The sequence below is a fragment of the Lithobates pipiens genome, unplaced genomic scaffold (genome assembly GCF_037356315.1).
Source record: "Lithobates pipiens isolate NorthernLeopardFrog02 unplaced genomic scaffold, aLitPip1_a1.2 Scaffold_8, whole genome shotgun sequence".
Taxonomy (NCBI): Eukaryota; Metazoa; Chordata; class Amphibia; order Anura; family Ranidae; genus Lithobates; species Lithobates pipiens.
Genome location: NW_027507903.1, coordinates 481,620,390 through 481,640,641, shown reverse-complemented (window position 1 = coordinate 481,640,641; position 20,252 = coordinate 481,620,390). Strand labels below are relative to the sequence as shown.

At 44.1% G+C, this 20,252-nt stretch overlaps 1 protein-coding gene across 1 annotated transcript in view; it reads left to right on the top strand.

The window, feature by feature from the left end:
• CECR2 (CECR2 histone acetyl-lysine reader) overlaps positions 1 to 20,252 on the top strand; it is a 78,703-nt gene that overhangs the window by 25,182 nt on the left and 33,269 nt on the right. Inside the window, exons 2-10 of the mRNA XM_077468869.1 lie at positions 7,374 to 7,468; positions 7,895 to 8,078; positions 8,195 to 8,328; positions 12,754 to 12,834; positions 17,017 to 17,072; positions 17,647 to 17,813; positions 17,900 to 17,983; positions 19,461 to 19,596; positions 19,752 to 19,881. Coding sequence (XP_077324995.1) covers positions 7,374 to 7,468; positions 7,895 to 8,078; positions 8,195 to 8,328; positions 12,754 to 12,834; positions 17,017 to 17,072; positions 17,647 to 17,813; positions 17,900 to 17,983; positions 19,461 to 19,596; positions 19,752 to 19,881 — 1,067 coding nt within the window. The remainder of the gene's footprint in view (positions 1 to 7,373; positions 7,469 to 7,894; positions 8,079 to 8,194; positions 8,329 to 12,753; positions 12,835 to 17,016; positions 17,073 to 17,646; positions 17,814 to 17,899; positions 17,984 to 19,460; positions 19,597 to 19,751; positions 19,882 to 20,252) is intronic.

Here is a 20,252-nt window from a genome sequence, read left to right as displayed (position 1 = left end):
CAAGCTGGTCTGGAGGGGCGGGACTGTGTTACAGAGCCAGCGCTGTGATCCAGAGGACAGAGCAGAGGATGCAGCATGGCTGTGGACGCCCATGCATATATATATATATATATATATATATATATATCTCCTAGAGAATAAAATGGTGGTTGTTGCAATGTTTTATGTCATACTGTATTTGTGCAGAGATCTTTCAAATGCAATATTTTTTAAAAAAATGAACCGGTAAAGCTGGCTTATATGGATTATAAAAGAAAAGATTTTATGTTGCAAGAATCGTGAGTGAATTGTGATCTTTTTTTATTCTAAGCAAAAAAAATGGTGATTCTCATTTCAGAGGCAGTTGGATGCTATATTTATTTATTTTTTAACTGCCCCTGAATTCATCCAATGTTATCTTATGTGTTACATGTACACGGGTTAATTTAATGTTGCGTTTATAGGCTTTTCTTTGAAGGAAAAAAAAAGAGTTCAAACGTGGTAATTTGCGTTTATCCGCGTTACGTTTACAGCTGTTTTTCCCTTTTTGGCTACCGTATTTTGAAAATGAAAACTTTTTTTTTTTTTTTTTTTTTCAAACACTTCTAAATGCAAAAATCAACAAAGCAGACATTTTAAATGTGGGTTACGATCTGTCAAGTTAAATTGTTCATGAGAACGTCCCGTGTACATTAAGCCTAACAGGAACAGGTGCAACTCAACTAAGAACTTCCCGTGCCCTGCTCATACCTCATGCTATCTGGAAATCTCTCTGTACCTGCTGAATTTATTTGATATCTATCTATCAGGGTGTAGCTTGAAAAAGGAGACCACTCTTGCTGCAGCAGGAAAAACCTGGTGATTGAATCTGGAGATGAGAACAGGAGATCTTGCTGCAGAGAGTTAAAGGACACCAGCGGGGTTGAAGGATCCGAATAGTTGTGTATGGAATTATCCGAGATCTTGGCCTTCCTTGTTAGGTGCTAAGGATTTGACAGAACACTGCAGACCTGTCTGTTGCAGGGACTCCGTTGTGCTCTGGTTGGTGGGGAGGTCCTGCAGAGCCTCACACCTTGCTGTGTGCTGTTGTTGGAGCTTTTGTTATGGGGATGTAATGGGGATGACGCCCAGTGGGGGGGTTGTTGTAAATATCCAGCCCCCTCTTTAGGCAATTTGCTTTTAATATGTCAAATAGATCCTTTCAGACACTTTTTTTTTTTTTTTTTTTTTTTTTTTTTTTTTTTTTAAATTGCATTAACCTCCTCTAGTCCCTGGAGACCAAAAACTGATTGGCAAGTTTTGTTCTACAGTATAGGGGGCCAGAGACTGGCTTAGGATTTTGTTTTCCATCAATTGCCAGTGATATGTCATTTTTGAAATCAGAGTAGCTAGACCGAAGGGATTTATCAGATGAATGAATAGGAAACCTGAATCATCTTGCTCATTTACAAACTGAAACATAGTAAACAGTTTATAATGCTTTAGTGATGAATGGAGACAGGAGTGACTAGTACCGATCACTGACTGTATTCATTCAGGAAAGGAGGGGGACAAGAAATTATATATTTTGTGGCCTTTTCCCCCGCTCTTCATCCTGAAACATCCCCCTGCTGTGTGCATGCAGCAGGAGAGGAAATACAGCAGTGCTGTGGGGTGGGGGGGGGGGGGCCCACACAGGTGGGGCTCCGACAGCAGATGGAAGGGGCGCATTTTCTAGAACTAATCCTTTGCAGTGCCGCCGGAGGGAGAAGCCGGTAACGTTGCAGGGGAAAGCAGGAGAGGATTAGTGAATGCAATAAGAGTACAGCCGGCCCTCCTGCTCAGCAGATGATGGGGGGGGCGGCCCTCTTTTGAACTGATGGTGCCCGGACCCAGCACAGAAGGGCTGGCTGTACAGCCCTATCAGAGGCCCTGTCCGTGGGCATTAACTAGGGTGGTCTGCCTGCAAGTACAGTTGGCCAAAGTCAGTCCACCTCTCTAGACTGACATCTACCCATCAAGACACTTTGATATTGGCATAACTCCCCCCTACAGCCAGACCACTGCTTTCATCAAGGCTGGGGGCTCTTAAGAGGAGTACTGAGGCAGGGTGTTGTCATGTTTTCTGGAACCAATGTGCAGCACCTTGCCAGCCCCTTCCGCCTGCCATGATCTATTGCATAGAGAAGCAGAGCGACCCAGTGATGTCACCGAGTCTAAACTTGTAAGAAAAAAAGGTTTTGTTTTAAAATATATATATATATATATATATATATATATATATATATATATATATAATTAGCAGGGTGACTGAAGGAAGCAGAGAAGGCAGATTAAACTTCAGCTGTAAAGATATAACAAACATTTTCTACTGCTATTAGTACCTTGGTGGCCTCCAGATGTTTAAAAGCTGCAGCTGGATTCTGAATGTGCCACTGAATTCACTGAGGAGAGTAAGGAATTAGGAGTGATGGGTGTTGGATCTTCTGTGCTGAGTGAAGGCGCCTCCTGGGTGCAGGTAGCAGAATGTGATATTCTGGCCACACAGAGGTTAATGGGGTAGAGGGTGCAGGAATTTGGCTGCTGCTGGGTCAGAAGTTCAGCCGGACATCAGCATGTGTCTGGTGGGGGGTAGAGGGGGGAGGCCGGCTCAATCCTGCACAGCTTCTGCCATTCAGCCCTCCTGGGCGCGGAGGCCAGATCTGTCCTGAAAGCAGAACTGACACAAGATCGGTTGGTTATACAACCTGGAGGTATGGCTGCCCTGCCCAGGAGACGCTAGCAATAGGGGGGGGCGCTTTTTTTGCTTGGTGAAAAGCATTCTAGTTTTCCCAGCACATTGGTGGAATCTGAGGCTTTCTAAAGCAGAGCTCAAGCCAAACCTGCAGGTTTTCTACAATGGTTTCCCAGATGCAGCTTTACATGGTTAGTAATGTTGAATAAAGACACCAGTCCATCCAGTTCAACCTGAGTGAGTCTCTGTCTATAATTGTCCCTATCCCTGTACATTGCACACTCACATCGGTCCCTACTCCCAAGGAGCCCACAATCCAAGGTCCCCATTCATATACTAGCGCCAATTTTGGACAGAAGCCAATTGACCTACCAGCATGTCTTTGGAGTGTGGGAGGAAACCAGAGTACTCGGAGGAAACCCACACAGGCACAGGGAGCACAAACTCCACGCAGGTAGTGTCATGGTTGGGATGTGAACCAGTGACCATTTGACCCTTTAGAGTGGATGTTTAGAAGTCCTGCATGAATAAATGTTGTCCTGTTACAATATCCAGCGACAGTATCGTTTTTCAGAAATCCTCTACTGTTCTAAAGGCATCCTGGTGCTCCAGACCATTGTCAAGGCTGAGATGGTGTCATCAGTCTGCTGCAAGCAGGAGGGTGCATTTCCTCAGTCATTTCTGAGCTGGCATCTCCGTTGAGGAATAAAGGTGACACTGGATGATGCCAGCGCAAAGATGGCACTGTCTTTGTGGAGATAAAGGCATTGTCTGGGAGAGTACTTTGATATCTCTGAGAAATACCTGGAAGGGTTACACTTGTACATTACTAAGCCTACAGTTTATTATTGAGGGGTGACTAATCATAATTCACTCTACTGGTTTCAGGCCATTACCAGATGGAGCCTGAGTGGTTGGCACTTGCTGAGCGAGGCTATAGGTGGCAAGTGCAGAAATCCAGAACAACAAATCAAAACATGCCAATGTGACCAAAAGAAGTGTCTCTTAAGCTGGTCGTTTATTACATTTCCCTTTAGATTTACATGTTACATGTAGTGCAAGGGCATACAAATTGAAAATGTTTAGGATTGAGCTCCTATTATATGATTTTGGTACATCTAAAATTTGGCCAGCCTTAGACTGACTGTAGGTGGCCTTATAAAGGATGATCATGTCTGCAGAGACTTGTGGGACCAAACAGGGGTTGTCCTGGGACTTTCGTTTGGTGTAGGAGGAACTGCCCCCCAGTATCTGTTCTTCTGTCCTTGGTCTGGCAGGCGTTGGGGTGACTCCTCACCCAGGTTCAGAAGGCGGAGGGCCCCTCTTGTCTCTTCTCCCTTTTGTCTTGCTCTCGGCAGGAAGGCACAATGAGGCTCCATCTCTCGGCAGGCCTCGGCCTTCTGTTAAAGTTCTCCCTTTTATCGGCTTTCCTTTTATGGCCTGTATGTTTAAATCTGCTGCTTGAAGCAGGGAGGGTTTCCCTGTGCATGGCTAATGGGGGCCCTTTACAGCCCCTCCAAACCTCAGTAAAGCAGAAAATACTGTAATATGTACAGCACCATCTGCCTTTTTCCCCTTCCTATTGCTTTTTGGCATGCCTGTAAAGACAAAGCTTTCTGTTTTTTGATGTTTTTGTTTGCTGTACAGACTGTGTAGCAGTTGCACACAATGCTGTTACATCCAGCAATTTGCTGGTCCATATGTTTTTGGGGGGGATTTGCAGGTTGCAAAAATGGTTCTAACGTGAGCTCTTGAGGGGGAATTTGCTTAAACTGGCATGTGAATGTGAACGCAGCTGTGCATAGTAACAAATCCATTTGTTTTGAGTCTGCACACCTGATTTTCCCATTATGAGAGGTTCCTGCCATCCCTGCACTGAATCCTTGGTCTGCCCACCTGTAGTGCCCATTATGAGGGGGTCACACCATACCTATGTGTTCCCAGATCTGCACAATCCCTGTGCCCATTAGAAGGGCTTCCCACCATCTCTGCTTCATTTTAATTTCTATTATGGAGAATGTCATACCAGGACACACAAAGGTGAGTGGGGGGCATATAAGAAGCTAGGGGCTGACTCACCCCACCATGTTCCATCTAGAACTAAAAGTTTAGGAATTGTGTTTTTTATTTCAATCAAATAAGAACACAGTGCTATAAGAAGCTAGGAGGGTGCTGCTCACCCCAAGTAGATACAAATAGAACTAGTTCCCCCACAAGCGGGGTTTTTAGGCAGCAAGAGACAGTAATAGAAGCCAATAGAAGTAGTATAAAAGGTATTTTAATAATAATAATTGGTAAAAACAAACATGAGCTTCACCTGAACACTTGGATAACAGACAAAATCATGTATATAAAGTACATATAATGTCACATGGAAGTAAAATAACAGACACAACTATGTTACACTGTATGAGTAGATAACAGTGAGAGCATAAAGCTAACGCGTTTCGACCCCAGAGGGGGTCTTCTTCAGAGATGGTGGTCTGTTAAAAGAAAAACAAGATTACACTGAATAAATAAATCCGGTGTTATACATATTAGGGATACCCAATATTAATTTAAAAATGGTTTACCCAATAATGTACTTCCAGGTAGGTAAGATGGATTGTAGTGCTTCAGAAGAAAGATTCTCCCATAAGGCAATGTTTCAATTTCCTTTACACATCTTGAGTGGTACTTGGTCCGTATGTATTGCCAAGATGCCAGATGGAAGAAGAGGAAGTGTCACACACCCACTGGCGTGACTCACGGGAGGTCACACTATTGCCTTGCCCCCCAGAGGAGAAAACTCCGGGGGGGTAGGTGCGAGTAAGGGTACACCGAAGATATGGCGGGTCACACCTGCAGCAAAATCCCAACAGTGGCAAAAAATTAATTGATTAAATAATTGAAAGCAAGGATTATTTAATGTTGGAGACATGGAGTGCTTAGTGCATCTTGTTTTTGCACACTTTCACATGTGGTGTTTTTTTGTTTGTTTGTTATATGACCCGCATATATTATTATTTACTCATGTTTTCACTTTCTCACTATTCCTTTGCGCACTTTTTCTTTCTCTGTCTAAGCGCATACTCACACCGTTTTCACACGGTCCACTTCCCATCACGTTTATTCCTCTTTTTTTTTTCTCTATTTCTCTTTTTCTCCCGTCCCCCCTCCTCTGTGTATTAGAGCTCACACACTCACATACATTTGCACACCCACTCATCCCAGGCCATTTTTTCCTTTGTTCCCCTCTTTCTTAGGCTCCTTGGACTCCCAGGCGTGGTTTCTTTTTTCCCCCCCCTTCTTCTTTCTCTTTTAGTCTGGGTTTTAGAAAGCATGTTATGTGGACATTTGGACAATTGGGGGTGCAAGTGTGTATATGTATATGTGTACATGTGCACAACCTTTGGCATACATAACGGAGATATGATACCATTATCCCCATATTATGTATGCACTCCATGTCTCCAACATTAAATAATCCTTGCTTTCAATTATTTAATTAATTAATTTTTTGCCACTGTTGGGATTTTGCTGCAGGTGTGACCCGCCATATCTTCGGTGTACCCTTACTCGCACCTACCCCCCCAGAGTTTTCTCCTCTGGGGGGCAAGGCAATAGTGTGACCTCCCGTGAGTCACGCCAGTGGGTGTGTGACACTTCCTCTTCTTCCATCTGGCATCTTGGCAATACATACAGACCAAGTACCACTCAAGATGTGTAAAGGAAATTGAAACATTGCCTTATGGGAGAATCTTTCTTCTGAAGCACTACAATCCATCTTACCTACCTGGAAGTACATTATTGGGTAAACCATTTTTAAATTAATATTGGGTATCCCTAATATGTATAACACCGGATTTATTTATTCAGTGTAATCTTGTTTTTCTTTTAACAAACCACCATCTCTGAAGAAGACCCCCTCTGGGGTCGAAACGCGTTAGCTTTATGCTCTCACTGTTATCTACTCATACAGTGTAACATAGTTGTGTCTGTTATTTTACTTCCATGTGACATTATATGTACTTTATATACATGATTTTGTCTGTTATCCAAGTGTTCAGGTGAAGCTCATGTTTGTTTTTACCTGTTTGTTTTTACCAATTATTATTATTAAAATACCTTTTATACTACTTCTATTGGCTTCTATTACTGTCTCTTGCTGCCTAAAAACCCCGCTTGTGGGGGAACTAGTTCTATTTGTGTTTTTATTTTTGCCTTTTTTTTGGTCCAGAAGGGCCCCAGCTAGGCCCTCTAGGTACCCATCTGACATGTCTCTAGCCTGTTTTGTGTTTTTGCGATGCTCTCAGCATTTGTTCAGACACACAGCACAACATGTCTCCAATGCATCCCATGGCGGATTCATACATTATCTCTAGAAGCTGCGTGCTTGGCTCCCTGACGGGTGAAGATCTGCCATGGTGCTAGCTGCTACAATAATTAATGATCGGTCTACAGAATACTAAATGTCTGCCTTCTGTAACCAGTGGAGAATGTCAGAGTGCTGCTCCACGGGGAAGGTGTTTAAAGAAGAAAAACCCAGAAGCTGTGCTTTCGTCACATAGTCACGTATTCTGCTGTCCTCCATCCTTCCTCCATTTCGTCTCACCGGATTTTCAGAATTCGGTTCCAATTTTTGCAGCTGGTTTTGTTCGGTCTCTTGCCTGATCTCCTCCTTTTATTTCCCGTTTTGCAGGAGTTGGAAGATGCCCTTTATCAAAACGATGTGGAGTTTCTCAGTGAACTTGTGGCGAGTCTTCTTCAGGGCTGCTACCAACGCCGTGATATCACGTGAGTACCATGCGTTAATAAGTTCCTGATACATCGCAATATACAGCAGTGGTTTCATTTTTCAGAAAAAATAAATCATTAAAAATTCTGCTTAAGATTCAAGCAGTGATTTAGACTGAGATGTCAACGGTAAGCTGCAGGCATCAAAAGTGTGTTTGTATCTTTGCATGCCTGAAGAGTGCTGAACTTGGCTCTCATTTTTAAAGATTTCAGCTAATGTACTGAAGGTGTCCAGTATCTACAGTAACAGGAAGGTATAAAGACTTGTAATTTTCTTCGTAGAGAAACTGACTGAATTTTTTTATTTACTGGTTGTAAATTTTTATTTTTTTGAAAGTGTTGCAGCTTATGTATATATCTTGGCCATCGTCTTCCATAGTCCTCATCCTGCAGCTTACTGATACCTGAATGTATTCCTCTTTGCAGGGCGCAGACCTTCCATGTGTACCTGGAGGACATTATCAGCTACCGATGGGAACTAGAGGAGGGAAAACCCAACCCCTTGAGAGGAATCAATTTCCATAAACTGCGGTTGCGCACTAGGGTGGAGATTCTGCACCGACTCTGTGACTACAGACTGGACGCCGATGATGTGTTTGAACTCCTCAAGGTATCTGTTGTGTTATGGAGCCACTTCCCTACAGTAGTGGTGGGGAAAAAAAATGTGGCGTTAGGCCGTATTGGATTAGTTCTGTCATAACATGTGTTCTGTTCTGTGTGTGGCAGGGTCTGGACGCGGACAGCCTGCGTGTGGAGCCCCTCGGAGAGGACTCGCAGGGAAATCTGTATTGGTATTTTTATGGGACCCGTCTGTACAAGGAGGAGCCATCATGGGAGAAGCGGCAGCGGGCGCTAGAAGAGTAAGACAAACATCAGTTTTTACCACTGCAGCCCTCGTACCTTTATACCCATTATGAACTAGAAACTTATTTACATGTCCTTTATGGGTTTGTTTATTTGAAGGTAGTAATTTGGTTATCTTAAAGTCGAACTAAAATCATCAGGCATGCTGTAAATAAGTGTCACAGCTGCTTGTTCTCTCCTAAAAAAAAAAAAAAAAAAAAAAATGATCAAGCTGCTTAATGGTGTCATACCTGATCACACGTGCAGCACCATGGCAACCTCAAATCAAACAGAGGCTAAGATGGCCGCTTCCTTTGCTGTAAAGGATAGGAGGGTTTAGCATTGCTTTTTAAGCAGAACTACACTGCATCTCAGAAATCACAAACCAAAAAATGCTATTTCATTTTTTTAATATTCAAAGGAGCTCCCCCATCCATCCACCCATGGCGCCATGCTTTATTTTGCTGGGAAATTATTTTGAAAATGTACCCCCTAACATTTCTGGCAGCTACCTGAAATCCATCTGCCCTTAGCCCAGGCATGAATGCAGGTGTGCTTCTTTATTGAGAAAAACCCTCTTCCTCCTCTCCTGAAGACTTAGGATGTATGATATAATTTGCTGTATTCATATTATATAATTGGTCCCATTTTTAAAAGCACACTAAAATTATGTTGCTGGTTCAAGGCATATTTCTCCTTCCCCTTCCTCCTCCTAAATTAAAGTAAATACAGTGAAGCGATATATCGGGGGGGGGGGGGGGGGGGGGTTGGGGGATAGGTTTACTAAAACTGGTGCAGCTGTGCATAATAAGCAATACCATTCCAATTCCAGCTTGTTTTAATTAAAAGGGTTGTAAATCCTATGCATTAAGGTGAAAAAAAAAACCCACCTGGCATTGAACCCCCCCCCAGGTTTTTACAATATCAAAGCTGCACTGGTGTGAACTAGGCCTTGGTTACTATGTACAGCTGCACCACATTCTGTGTGCACCAGTTTTAGCCCTTGTTCATGCAATTTGACAGTTCAAAATTGCATGACATGTCTCATCCTATTTTCGACAATGGAACTATTCAAATTGTTGTGACTTAAGCCACAGCAACTTTGAAAATGGTTTCTGCACTACTTTGTATGCAATTTCATTGCGACTTGCATTAACTTCTGTTAAATGAAGTAGAAAAGCCGCAATTAAATCGTAGATCCAAGCCGTAGTGTGATCTGCGACTTTAAAATTGCCCTGAAGTAGCGCAACTTCAAAGCCGTGTGAACCAGGGCTTAGTAAATCGTTGTATGTAATCTGTGACACTTGTGGACTTTTTATTTTTTTTTTATTTTTTTTAACAAGTGAGGCTACATTTATAATAGCTTCTTCTGCTGCGCAATACAAAAATTCCCAGCTGAGGAAGAGGGGCTAGACTTTACATACTAATTTGGTTTCTCTATTTACCATTGTGACAAAAAGGAATTTAAAATAAAAAAAAATTCAATTTATTTCCTGTTGTACAGTGCCTTGAAAAAAGTATTCATACCCCTTGAAATTTTTCAAATTTTGTCATGTTACAACCAAAACCATAATTTTTTTTATTGCGCTTTTATGTGTTGGACCAACACAAATTGGCACATAGTTGTGAAGTGTAAGGAAAATTATAAATTATTTTCAATTTTTATTATTTTTTTATTTTTTTACAAATATCTGAAAAGTGTGATGTGTGTGTAGCAAGGGCCAGTCTAATGAGGACCTTGAGGACCTCCAAGGCTGGCATCCTTCAATATGTAGTGGGTTGTGAGGCATAGTGGGTGCAAAGACGGTGAAAGTCATTGGGCGCCAGACACTTCTTAAATGTAAAAGGTTTTATTTCTCTTGACAGTCCTTTTTGCATTTTTGGGGGAAAGGGTTAGGGCCAGGGCACCCTTAATTAGTTGGCAGACTTTGACTTCTATAGGAGGACAGCCGTGCAGGGACAGGCCCCAGCAAGGCGCCACTTCTGCACATGCAAGAATGCTGTCTCCTTTGGCAACAGTCATTTAACAGTTTCTAACTCAAACATACAACTTCTTTCAGCTCCACTACAACTGCCTCTTGTAGCTCTTCAACACTGAGCTCCTGGTCTCTCACTAGACCCACTGATTCACTGACTCTGAATCCCTTGAGCTCCTCCAAGGTTGGTGGTGGTATCTCCCTCAAGTGTCACCCACACTTCCCTGCTGGGTCCCTAGCTTGGCACTTCAGATACTTCTCAAGCTTCACCCCTGCTAACTGGCTCAGTCCCTGGCTTGGCTCACAAGGCTGCTCTGCAAGTGTCACCTCCGCTGGTTGGGTCCCTGACTTGATCACCGCCTGAAGTTTCCAGATTCTCCACCGTCCCATCCAGTGAGAATATGGTTCCGGTACTTCAGCTACTCGCAGTGGTCCCTGGTAAAGGTGGTTGGTCCCTTTTTGTTACGACAGCTTCCCTTCTACCTCCAGCCACTGACAGGTTCCCCAGCCGACACAGAACCATCACTTTCGGTTGGACTGCGAGCAGCAGTCCCAACCCTGTGCTACCCTCTATCTTCTGGATAGGCCTTCACACAGCCTGGCAGCCAGGTGTCGTGTTCCCCCAGCCTAGTAGCCCAGGGCGCACAACACACATCCACAGACAGCCATACAGGTGGCACAGAACAGCGATCACCTGACCTCACCCAAATATATAGGTTCTCTCAGCAGGCCAAGGGATTCAAGAAAACCCCTGCCAATGGGCTGAGATATCCATAAACTGACCTTGGGTTGCCCTCTCGTACCACCAAGATCCCGGCCACCTAGTGGTAGAAGAGAAAAGCCCAACAAGGCCAAACTTGGGGAGAAATCAATAGAGCTCTATCAATCAACCAAGAGAACTACTCTTGGCAGGTAAATTTTGTGCGGAGCTCCCTGACTAAACCCCAGGGTGCTACATGTGCATTTGTATTCAGCTCCCTTTATGCTGATACACCCTAACCAATATCTAGTGGAACCAATTGCCTTCAGAAGTCACCCAATTAGTAAATTTGAGTCCACCTGTGTGTAATTTTAATCTCAGTATAAATACAGCTATTCTGTCAAGCCCTCAGAGGTTTGTTAGAGAACCTTGGTGAACATACTGCATCATGACTGCCAAGGAACACCCCAGACAGGTCAGGGTTAAAGTTGTGGAGAAGTTTAAAGCGGGGTTAGGTTTAAAAAATATCCCAAACTTTGAACATCTTAAAGAGCACTGTTAAATCCATCACCTGAAAATGGAAGGCGTATGACACGACTGCAAACCTACCAAGACATGGCTGTCCACCTAAACTGACAGGCCAGGCAAGGAGAGCAGTAATCAGAAGCAGCCCCGAGGCCCATGGTCATTCTGGAGGAGATGCACAGCTCAGGTGGGAGCATCTGTCCACAGGACAACCATTAGTCATGCACTCCACAAATCTGGCCTTTATGGAAGAGTGTCAAGAAAGCCATTGTTGAAAGGAAGCCATAAGCAGTCCTGCAAGAAGCCATATGGGGGACACAGCAAACATGTGGAAGAAGGCGAGACCAAAATTGAACTTTTTGGTCTAAAAGCAAAACTGTGTGGTGGAAAACTAACCCTGAACACACCATCCCCACCGTGAAACTTGGTGGTGGCAGCATCATATTGTGGGGACTCTTTTCTTCAGCAGGGACAGGAAAGCTGTTCAGAATTCATGGGGAAGCTGGATGGAGCCAAATGCAGGGCAATCTTAGAAGAAAACCTGTAAGAGTCCGCAAAAAGCTTGCGACTGAGGTGGAGGTTCACCTTCCAGCAGAACTATACTCTTCATCCAATCCCTTACAGAGCTTGAGCTAGTTTACAAAGAAGAATGGGCAAAAATGTCACTCTAGATGTGCAGAGCTGGTAGAGACATCCCCAAAAAGACTTGCAGCGAAAGGTGGCTCTACAAAGTATTGACTCAGGGGGACTGAATACAAATGCACATCACACTTTTTACATATTTGTAAAAAGTTTTGAAAACCATTTATCGTTTTCCACTTTACAATTCCAATACACTTTGTTTTTGGTTGTAACATGACAAAATTTGGAAAATTTTAAGGGGTGTGAATACTTTTTCAAGGCTCTGTATCTTTAGAACAGGAAGTACAGATGAATCTCCCCAGTGAGATAAAAGATAAGTGTTCTTTTTACTTTATTCATAAAAAGAAGAAATTCTCAGGGACAACTTCTAGACCCCTTTTCTGTGGAGACGAAGACTATTTTCTATTGGACCTCTTTGTGACCTTTTTTCTATGGGTCAGAGCAAGGGAAGGTTTGCCTCCCATGATGCAGTATTGGGTTCCCCTTCTCCTGGTAGGAAGTGCTGTTAGTAAAATGTGGTGTTAGGGGAGGTACATAGCGAAGACCTTGAGGGGGCCTGCTGCTGAGTAGATGTTCTAAACATATTGTTGCTTTTTCAGAGCCGCTGCCATGCCAGAGAAGCCTGTGAGGAAGAGAGGGCGTCCTCCGAAAAAGAAGGTGCTGGAACAGGCTGTGATCTGGTGAGTGAGTGACGGTTGGGGGGGGCGGGGGGGGTGATATCTCCATAGGAGGAACAATGATCCTGTTAAGAGGCTTTGCAGCGTTTGGCTGCTGTTGTTGCATTGCTGCTACACAGCTAATCCAGCAATTTGCTTCCATGGGCCAGTGCGTTTAAGGCAAAATAGTGGCAAGAAATCTTTCCTTACATTCCCCCCCCTTCTTTTTTTTTTTTTTTGTTAACCAATTCAAAGTACATGTTCAAGTGGGACTCCAGCCCAACACTAATTGTACTTAGTGATTGTAAAGGCGGAAGGCTTACTTAATACGTTCTATGCATTTTAAGATAAAGTCTTGTGTGCGCAGTAGCCCCCTAAATACTTACCTGAGCCCCATCTCTATCTAGCGATGTCCACGAGTGCCTCCGCCCGTCCAGGACTCTCCTGCTGTTTGGTCAAGACACAGCAGTGGCACCATTGACAGCAGTGGGAGCCAATCAGGGGAGAGAGGGGGCGTAGCCAAACCACAGTTCCATATCTGAATGGATACACTTAGCTGCAGCTCGACTCAGGTGCCCTCATAGCAAGCTGCTTGCTGTGGGGGTGTAGTGTCACAGTTTGCTGCCTATCACAGGATGCTGCGGAAGTGACGTTGTTGTGTACTGCGCATGCGCGATGCGTTCCAAACACTCGCGCCGTGCGTTCCAACATAGTTTCGGCAATACAGTTCAGCGAAACCATCACATAATGTTACGGAAGTGATGTTACACACAACACAAACACTGGGCCGTTCGTTACAACACTAATACTTCCCTTGTTACCTAGTAGGTTTTGCATTGCTGGGACTTGTAGTGCCTATCCTGAGCTACATGCTTCAATGTTCAGTGTCCTCATCCTTATCCCCGAGCTTCAATGTTCAGTGTCCATCCTTATCCCCAGCTTCAATGTTCAGTGTCCATCCTTATCCCCATGCTTCAATGTTCAGTGTCCTCATCCTTATCCCTGTGCTTCAATGTTCAGTGTCCTCATCCTTATCCCTGTGCTTCAATGTTCAGTGTCCTCATCCTTATCCCCATGCTTCAATGTTCAGTGTCCTCATCCCTATCCGCAAGCTTCAATGTTCAGTGTCCTCATCCTTATCCCTGTGCTTCAATGTTCAGTGTCCTCATCCCCGAGCTTCAATGTTCAGTGTCCTCATCCCTATCCCCGAGCTTCAATGTTCAGTGTCCTCATCCCTATCCCCGAGCTTCAATGTTCAGTGTCCTCATCCCTATCCCCGAGCTTCAATGTTCAGTGTCCTCATCCTTATCCCCGAGCTTCAATGTTCAGTGTCCTCATGCTTATCCCCGAGCTTCAATGTTCAGTGTCCTCATGCTTATCCCCGAGCTTCAATGTTCAGTGTCCTCATCCCTATCCCCGAGCTTCAATGTTCAGTGTCCTCATCCCTATCCCCGAGCTTCAATGTTCAGTGTCCTCATCCCTATCCCCGAGCTTCAATGTTCAGTGTCCTCATCCTTATCCCCGAGCTTCAATGTTCAGTGTCCTCATGCTTATCCCCGAGCTTCAATGTTCAGTGTCCTCATGCTTATCCCTGAGCTTCAATGTTCAGTGTCCTCATCCTTATCCCCGAGCTTCAATGTTCAGTGTCCTCATCCTTATCCCCCAGCTTCAATGTTCAGTGTCCTCATCCTTATCCCCGAGCTTCAATGTTCAGTGTCCTCATCCTTATCCCCGTGCTTCAATGTTCAGTGTCCTCATCCTTATCCCCGTGCTTCAATGTTCAGTGTCCTCATCCTTATCCCCGTGCTTCAATGTTCAGTGTCCTCATCCTTATCCCCGTGCTTCAATGTTCAGTGTCCTCATCCTTATCCCCATGCTTCAATGTTCAGTGTCCTCATCCTTATCCCCATGCTTCAATGTTCAGTGTCCTCATCCTTATCCCCATGCTTCGATGTTCAGTGTCCTCATCGAAGCAGGGGGATAAGGATGAGGACACTGAACATTGAAGCATGGGGATAGGGATGAGGACACTGAACATTAAAGCAGGGGGATAGGGATGAGGACACTGAACATTGAAGCTCGCGGATAGGGATGAGGACACTGAACATTGAAGCTGGGGGATAAGGATGGACACTGAACATTGAAGCATGTAGCTCAGGATAGGCACTACAAGTCCCAGCAATGCAAAACCTACTAGGTAACAAGGGAAGTATTAGTGTTGTAACGAACGGCCCAGTGTTTGTGTTGTGTGTAACATCACTTCCGTAACATTATGTGATGGTTTCGCTGAACTGTATTGCCGAAACGATGTTGGAACGCACGGCGCGAGTGTTTGGAGCGCATGCGCAGTACGCAACAACGTGGCCCAGTGTTTGTGCTGTGTGTAACATCACTTCCGTAACATTATGTGATGGTTTCGCTGAACTGTATTGGCGAAACTATGTTGGAACGCACGGCGCGAGTGTTTGGAATGCATCGCGCATGCGCAGTACGCAAAAACGTCACTTCCGCAGCATCCTGTGATAGGCAGCAAACTGTGACACTACAGGGGCACTCGAGGAGGGAGGGGCCTGGATCTCCAGCTAGGGACCCAAGAAGAAGAGGATCTGAGCCACTGCAAAGAGCAGGTAAGTATAACATTTTAATAGGGAAAAAAAGAGCCTTTACCATCCCTTTAATAATGTTCCCTCCCCCTTACTGCTACCTATCCTGTCGTATGTGTAAAAAAGATGTGTGTACTTAAAGCAAACCTTCACCCTAAATGACATCTTGTACAGGCTTGTCTTCTTCCCCCTCCCTCTTACAAATGGACAGTATTAATGTTTTTTTTCGAATAGACTTTATTTGTGCTGCCAAGCTGCAACTTTTGCTTTTCTTGCCTAAGCAAGAAACTCCCAGCCTCATGTGCAAATGTGCTGCAGGGCTCAGTTTCTGGGAGAACCCTGCGGGACATCCTCGTATCCACTGGGTTCCCAACCATCTGCGCACCCACGGGGTTCCCCACCGTATGCACAAAGACCAGCAACAGGGACGTCTGAAACCTGCCCTGTCTTTTTTGCATGTGCTTGAAAATCCCCTGCATGTGTGCTCTACCAGAACCTGTAGGCGCACCTGCGCATGCACAGTAATGGTGTTGCTGGAGAGGGGTGGGCAGAGCTTGGCCAGAGTGGGACTAAAGTTCTGATATAAAACAAATTTTAGTCCAGTGATGTGATCTCCTGTGTCTGTGAGTGATGATTGCAGGGGAGAAGAGGGAGCACTTGACAACAGCTAGGAATTCTGGGAGCTGTGACATCACAAAAGGGTTCCCCTGGTCCAGCTGTTGTCAGGGCTCCCTACCCCCGGGTTTACAACTGCTTAGAGGGATGAAGAAAATGCATCAGCCACACTCCACTCTTAGCTACTCTGGCCATTGCATAGAACAACCTCTCCACCAATGTTCCTTGATGTTTCACCACTTCTGGCTTGTGTGTGAGGATAGTCCATAGCTTGGAGTGCAATGTGGCTGATGAATTTTTTCTTATTTCTGATGGGGCGTGGAGATGACCTACAATGGCCGCATCCAAATTGTCCATGCACAAGAGGGGCGATTCTTGAGCGGAGCTGTGGATTTGCTATGTCTCTACTTAAAGAGGGAGATAAGATCACAATATACAAATACCTAAATGGTCTGTATATGAAACTTGATGGAACGTTGTACCCCCATAAAAAACAAGGGCACTTTTACACCTGGCCTAACCTGTATAAAAAAAAATCAGTGTAATTATCAAATTTTTATCTGCTACAATCCATTTACTTGGTCCTGCAGCTCCGGGTTAGGTAGCTCTTGATTACTGCTGTAAATTCCGGGAGCTGTGACATCACCCATGAGCTCCCATGAATCAGTTGTCAGTGCTTCCTCCACTCCCTTGCAGCAGCCATTCACTGACATGGGAGCCAGAACCGCAAGATCTCATGACCGGACAAGAGCGTGCTAAAAATAGGTAAGTATACAAATCATTATTTTTAGGCAGGATGGGTAGCAGGAAGGAGGGTGGGAACATTTTTAAGAACTTTGGCTAGAATGCCGCTTTAACTTGAGTCCGCCTTTTTGTTTTTTTTAATGCGGCTGAAGTCTAACTTTTAATGATGTGAATGTATATGTAAAAGCTATACAAGTACCTGAAATAAATAAATAAAAACTAACTTGCAGCCGTTCTATTCCAGTGATAAGCCAGAACTGGCAGCTCCAGCAGCAGTGGAAATGTTACCACCCAGGAACGGTAAGATTACATTTTTGTCTTTTCTATCTGCCATTAGCTATGGTTTTTGTTTTTAGGATCTATTAAGGCAATGCCTAGATGTGGGGACACCACTCCAATCTTGGCACCTTTTTTTTATTTTATCAGAATGGCAGGAAAATTCACTTGTCACGGATTGCTGAGTTATTGCCGTTTGCACACTTTATCTTTATACGGGTGCTGGTCGTACGTTATGCAATCTTATTGTACAATTTTTTATTTTTTTTGCTTTACCAAAAAACATATGAGGGAAAACCTAAACACGTTCAATTTATATACAATCAGGAGGGCCTTTGCCACACAAAGCTGAAGGTAAAGTTAAAGGAGACTGTACAGACATTGTACAAGGAAATTGTACAGTTCCTGTTTGGTCACCAAGACAGGAAGTGAGCAGAATTTCTATCATGGGGACTTGTCAATTCAAAAAATTAAATAACAAAGCTTCTCCATTCCATACAAAGGTTGTTTAGCTCTGCTTTGAAGTTTATTATAAGATAAAGAATTTTCTCTGCTCATCGGCCTTGTCACTATAACCTTTTTCTGTGTGTTTTCTCAGTCAGCTCCCCTGGTGAGGGATTCTGGTGTCTACTTTGCCAGACGGAGGAGGAATGGAGGGAGCTAACGGAGAGCTTCCGGGACAAGGTTTCCCCAAAAGAGCACCACCTGTATAAGATTCTAAGTGAAGAATTCCTCCCGGAGATCTGCAGTATGATATCTCAGAGGGTGAGATGATGAGCATGCTAAGTGATGGGGATATTGCCTCTGGCAAGGAGAGGGGCTGCTGACTAACATGTCTGTTTTTTATGCAGGACACAAAGGTCCAGAAAGAGCAGGGTCATTTCACCTGTAGGAGGCTATCTGAGCACCCTGGGTTTGAAGCTTTTCAGCAAGAGGTGGGTACCCATTGTATAGGACAGTGCTATAGAAAGACTTCCTGCAGGAGTAAGAGGCAATAGCTTAATCAAGAAAGGAAAGATTGTTTAAAGGTGTGGGTTCGCCCTCTGCTGGACACTGCTTGTAATTCTTTTTAGTTGCAGTGATCCATTCACATCAAAAACCTTATTCTAATGCCCTGCCACAGTCGCACACTTATTAATAATAAATAATAATAATAATAATATACACTTATAGCGATTCTATGTTCCGAATGTTGTACAGAGAACACTGAACCAGTTTCATCGGTCTCTGCACTAAAGTAGCTTACACTCAAATGTCCCCCCACAGTCACACACTGCTATTCTTATTTATAACTTTGGCATACACTGATCAGCCATAGCATTATGTCCACTGACAGCTAAAATGAATAAGATGGAATATTTCATTACAATGGCATCTGAAGTCAATGAGATATATTAGGCAGTAAGTAAACATGTTGTCTCTAAATTTGGTGACCCGTGTCCACAGCCAAAAGCACCTACAATGGGTGCGTGAGCACCAGAACTGGCCAATGGAAGAAGGTGGCCTAGTCCAGTAAATCTCAAATTTTTTTTCTTTTACATCATGTGGATGGCCCATGTGCCTCTTGGGGAAGAGATGACACCAGGAAACACTATGGGAAGAGGGCAACAGGCAGAAGCAGCATGATGCTTTTTGGGAATGTTCTGCTGGGAAACTTTTGGCTCCTACCATTCATGTGGCTGTTACTTTGACACGTACCACCTACCTAAACATTGGTGCTGACCTAGTACACCCCTTCATGGAAGCCGTATTCCCTGATGGCAATGGTCTCTTTCGTCAGGATAATTCACCTGACACACTGCAAAAATGGTTCAAGAATGGTTTGAGGAACACAACTTGGTGTCCAGGGTGTTGACTTGAATTCGGTCACCAAATTCTTCAGATCTCTGCCCAATTGAGTATCTGTGGGATGTGCTAGAAAAATAAGTCTGATCCATGGAGACACCCCCTCGCAACTTACAACACTTCTAGGATCTACTGGTGACTTGATTTCAAGCTTACCTTCAGTGGTCTAGTGGAGACCATTCCTTGACGAGTTAGGAGTGTTTTTAGTGGCAAAAATGGGACCTATTCAGTATTAGGTGGGTGGTCAAAATGTAGCTGTATACTGCCGTGCTGTACGGAGAACACTGAGCCAGTCTTATCAGCCTCTGCACCAGAGTAGCTTAAATTCTTAAGTGAGATCGGTATTACGTCCACCATACTTCCCAATTCTCCCTCAAACACCCCCCAACCCAATTAGGGCTTATTTATATATATATATATATATATATATATATATATATATATATATATATTTTTTTTTTTTTTTGCACTTAGAACAGATAAAAATGCTTTCAGCTGTATATTTAACAAATAATACCACCACTATAATACTCGTGGCCCTGATAAAGCATTATTTGTGCCCTGCAGGGGGTGGATGGGTCCCAAGTGCAGGAGGAAGAGGAGGAGCGGCAGCTGTTGCTGGTGATGCAAAGGAAGGAGCAGGAACTGTTGCAGAAGGAGGAGAGGAAGAGGGCATTGGCAAACAAGGTCCGATCTGTGGAAGGTAAGTGGTTATATCTGGATTCTGTTACATTTATATTTTTTAGCTTATTTCCTGGGGTGTTGTGGAGATCAGACCAAGGTAGGGAAGGCTAGAGCTCTCCCTTGTAACAACATTTTATTTTTGGCCCTGAAATGTTTCCTGTTTTTGGTGTGCAGAGCGGGCAAGAAGACGAAAGCTGCGAGAGGAGCGGGCCTGGCTGTTATCGCAGGGCAAAGAATTGCCTCCAGAACTGACTCACCTGGAACCCAACTCCCCGCTACATGAGGACTACAGAGTTCCCGATCTGTGAGTGTCTCGTCTCCTATGTTTTATGTTCATGATTTTTGTTTTGCTTGATCTCCAGTAAGAAAAGTTAATCCTTCGTAGTTTGCCAACAACCCCAAAACTGGTATTATTAATATTATTATTCAGGATTTATATGGTGCCAACAGTTCCTTTAAAAGGAGAAGGGGAACAGTACTATTACAATACAGTTCAATTCAAGGGGGTTAGGAGGCCCTGTCATAAAAGCTTACAATCTAAAAGGAAGGTCCAAGTGTTACTAATAATTGTAAAGGGATGTGCTGATGGGGTAGAAGTACAGATATTTTGACAGATTGGGGCAGAGAGTTGGGGGGGGGGGGACTCTTGAAGTGCTGGAGGGGTGCATGGGAGAA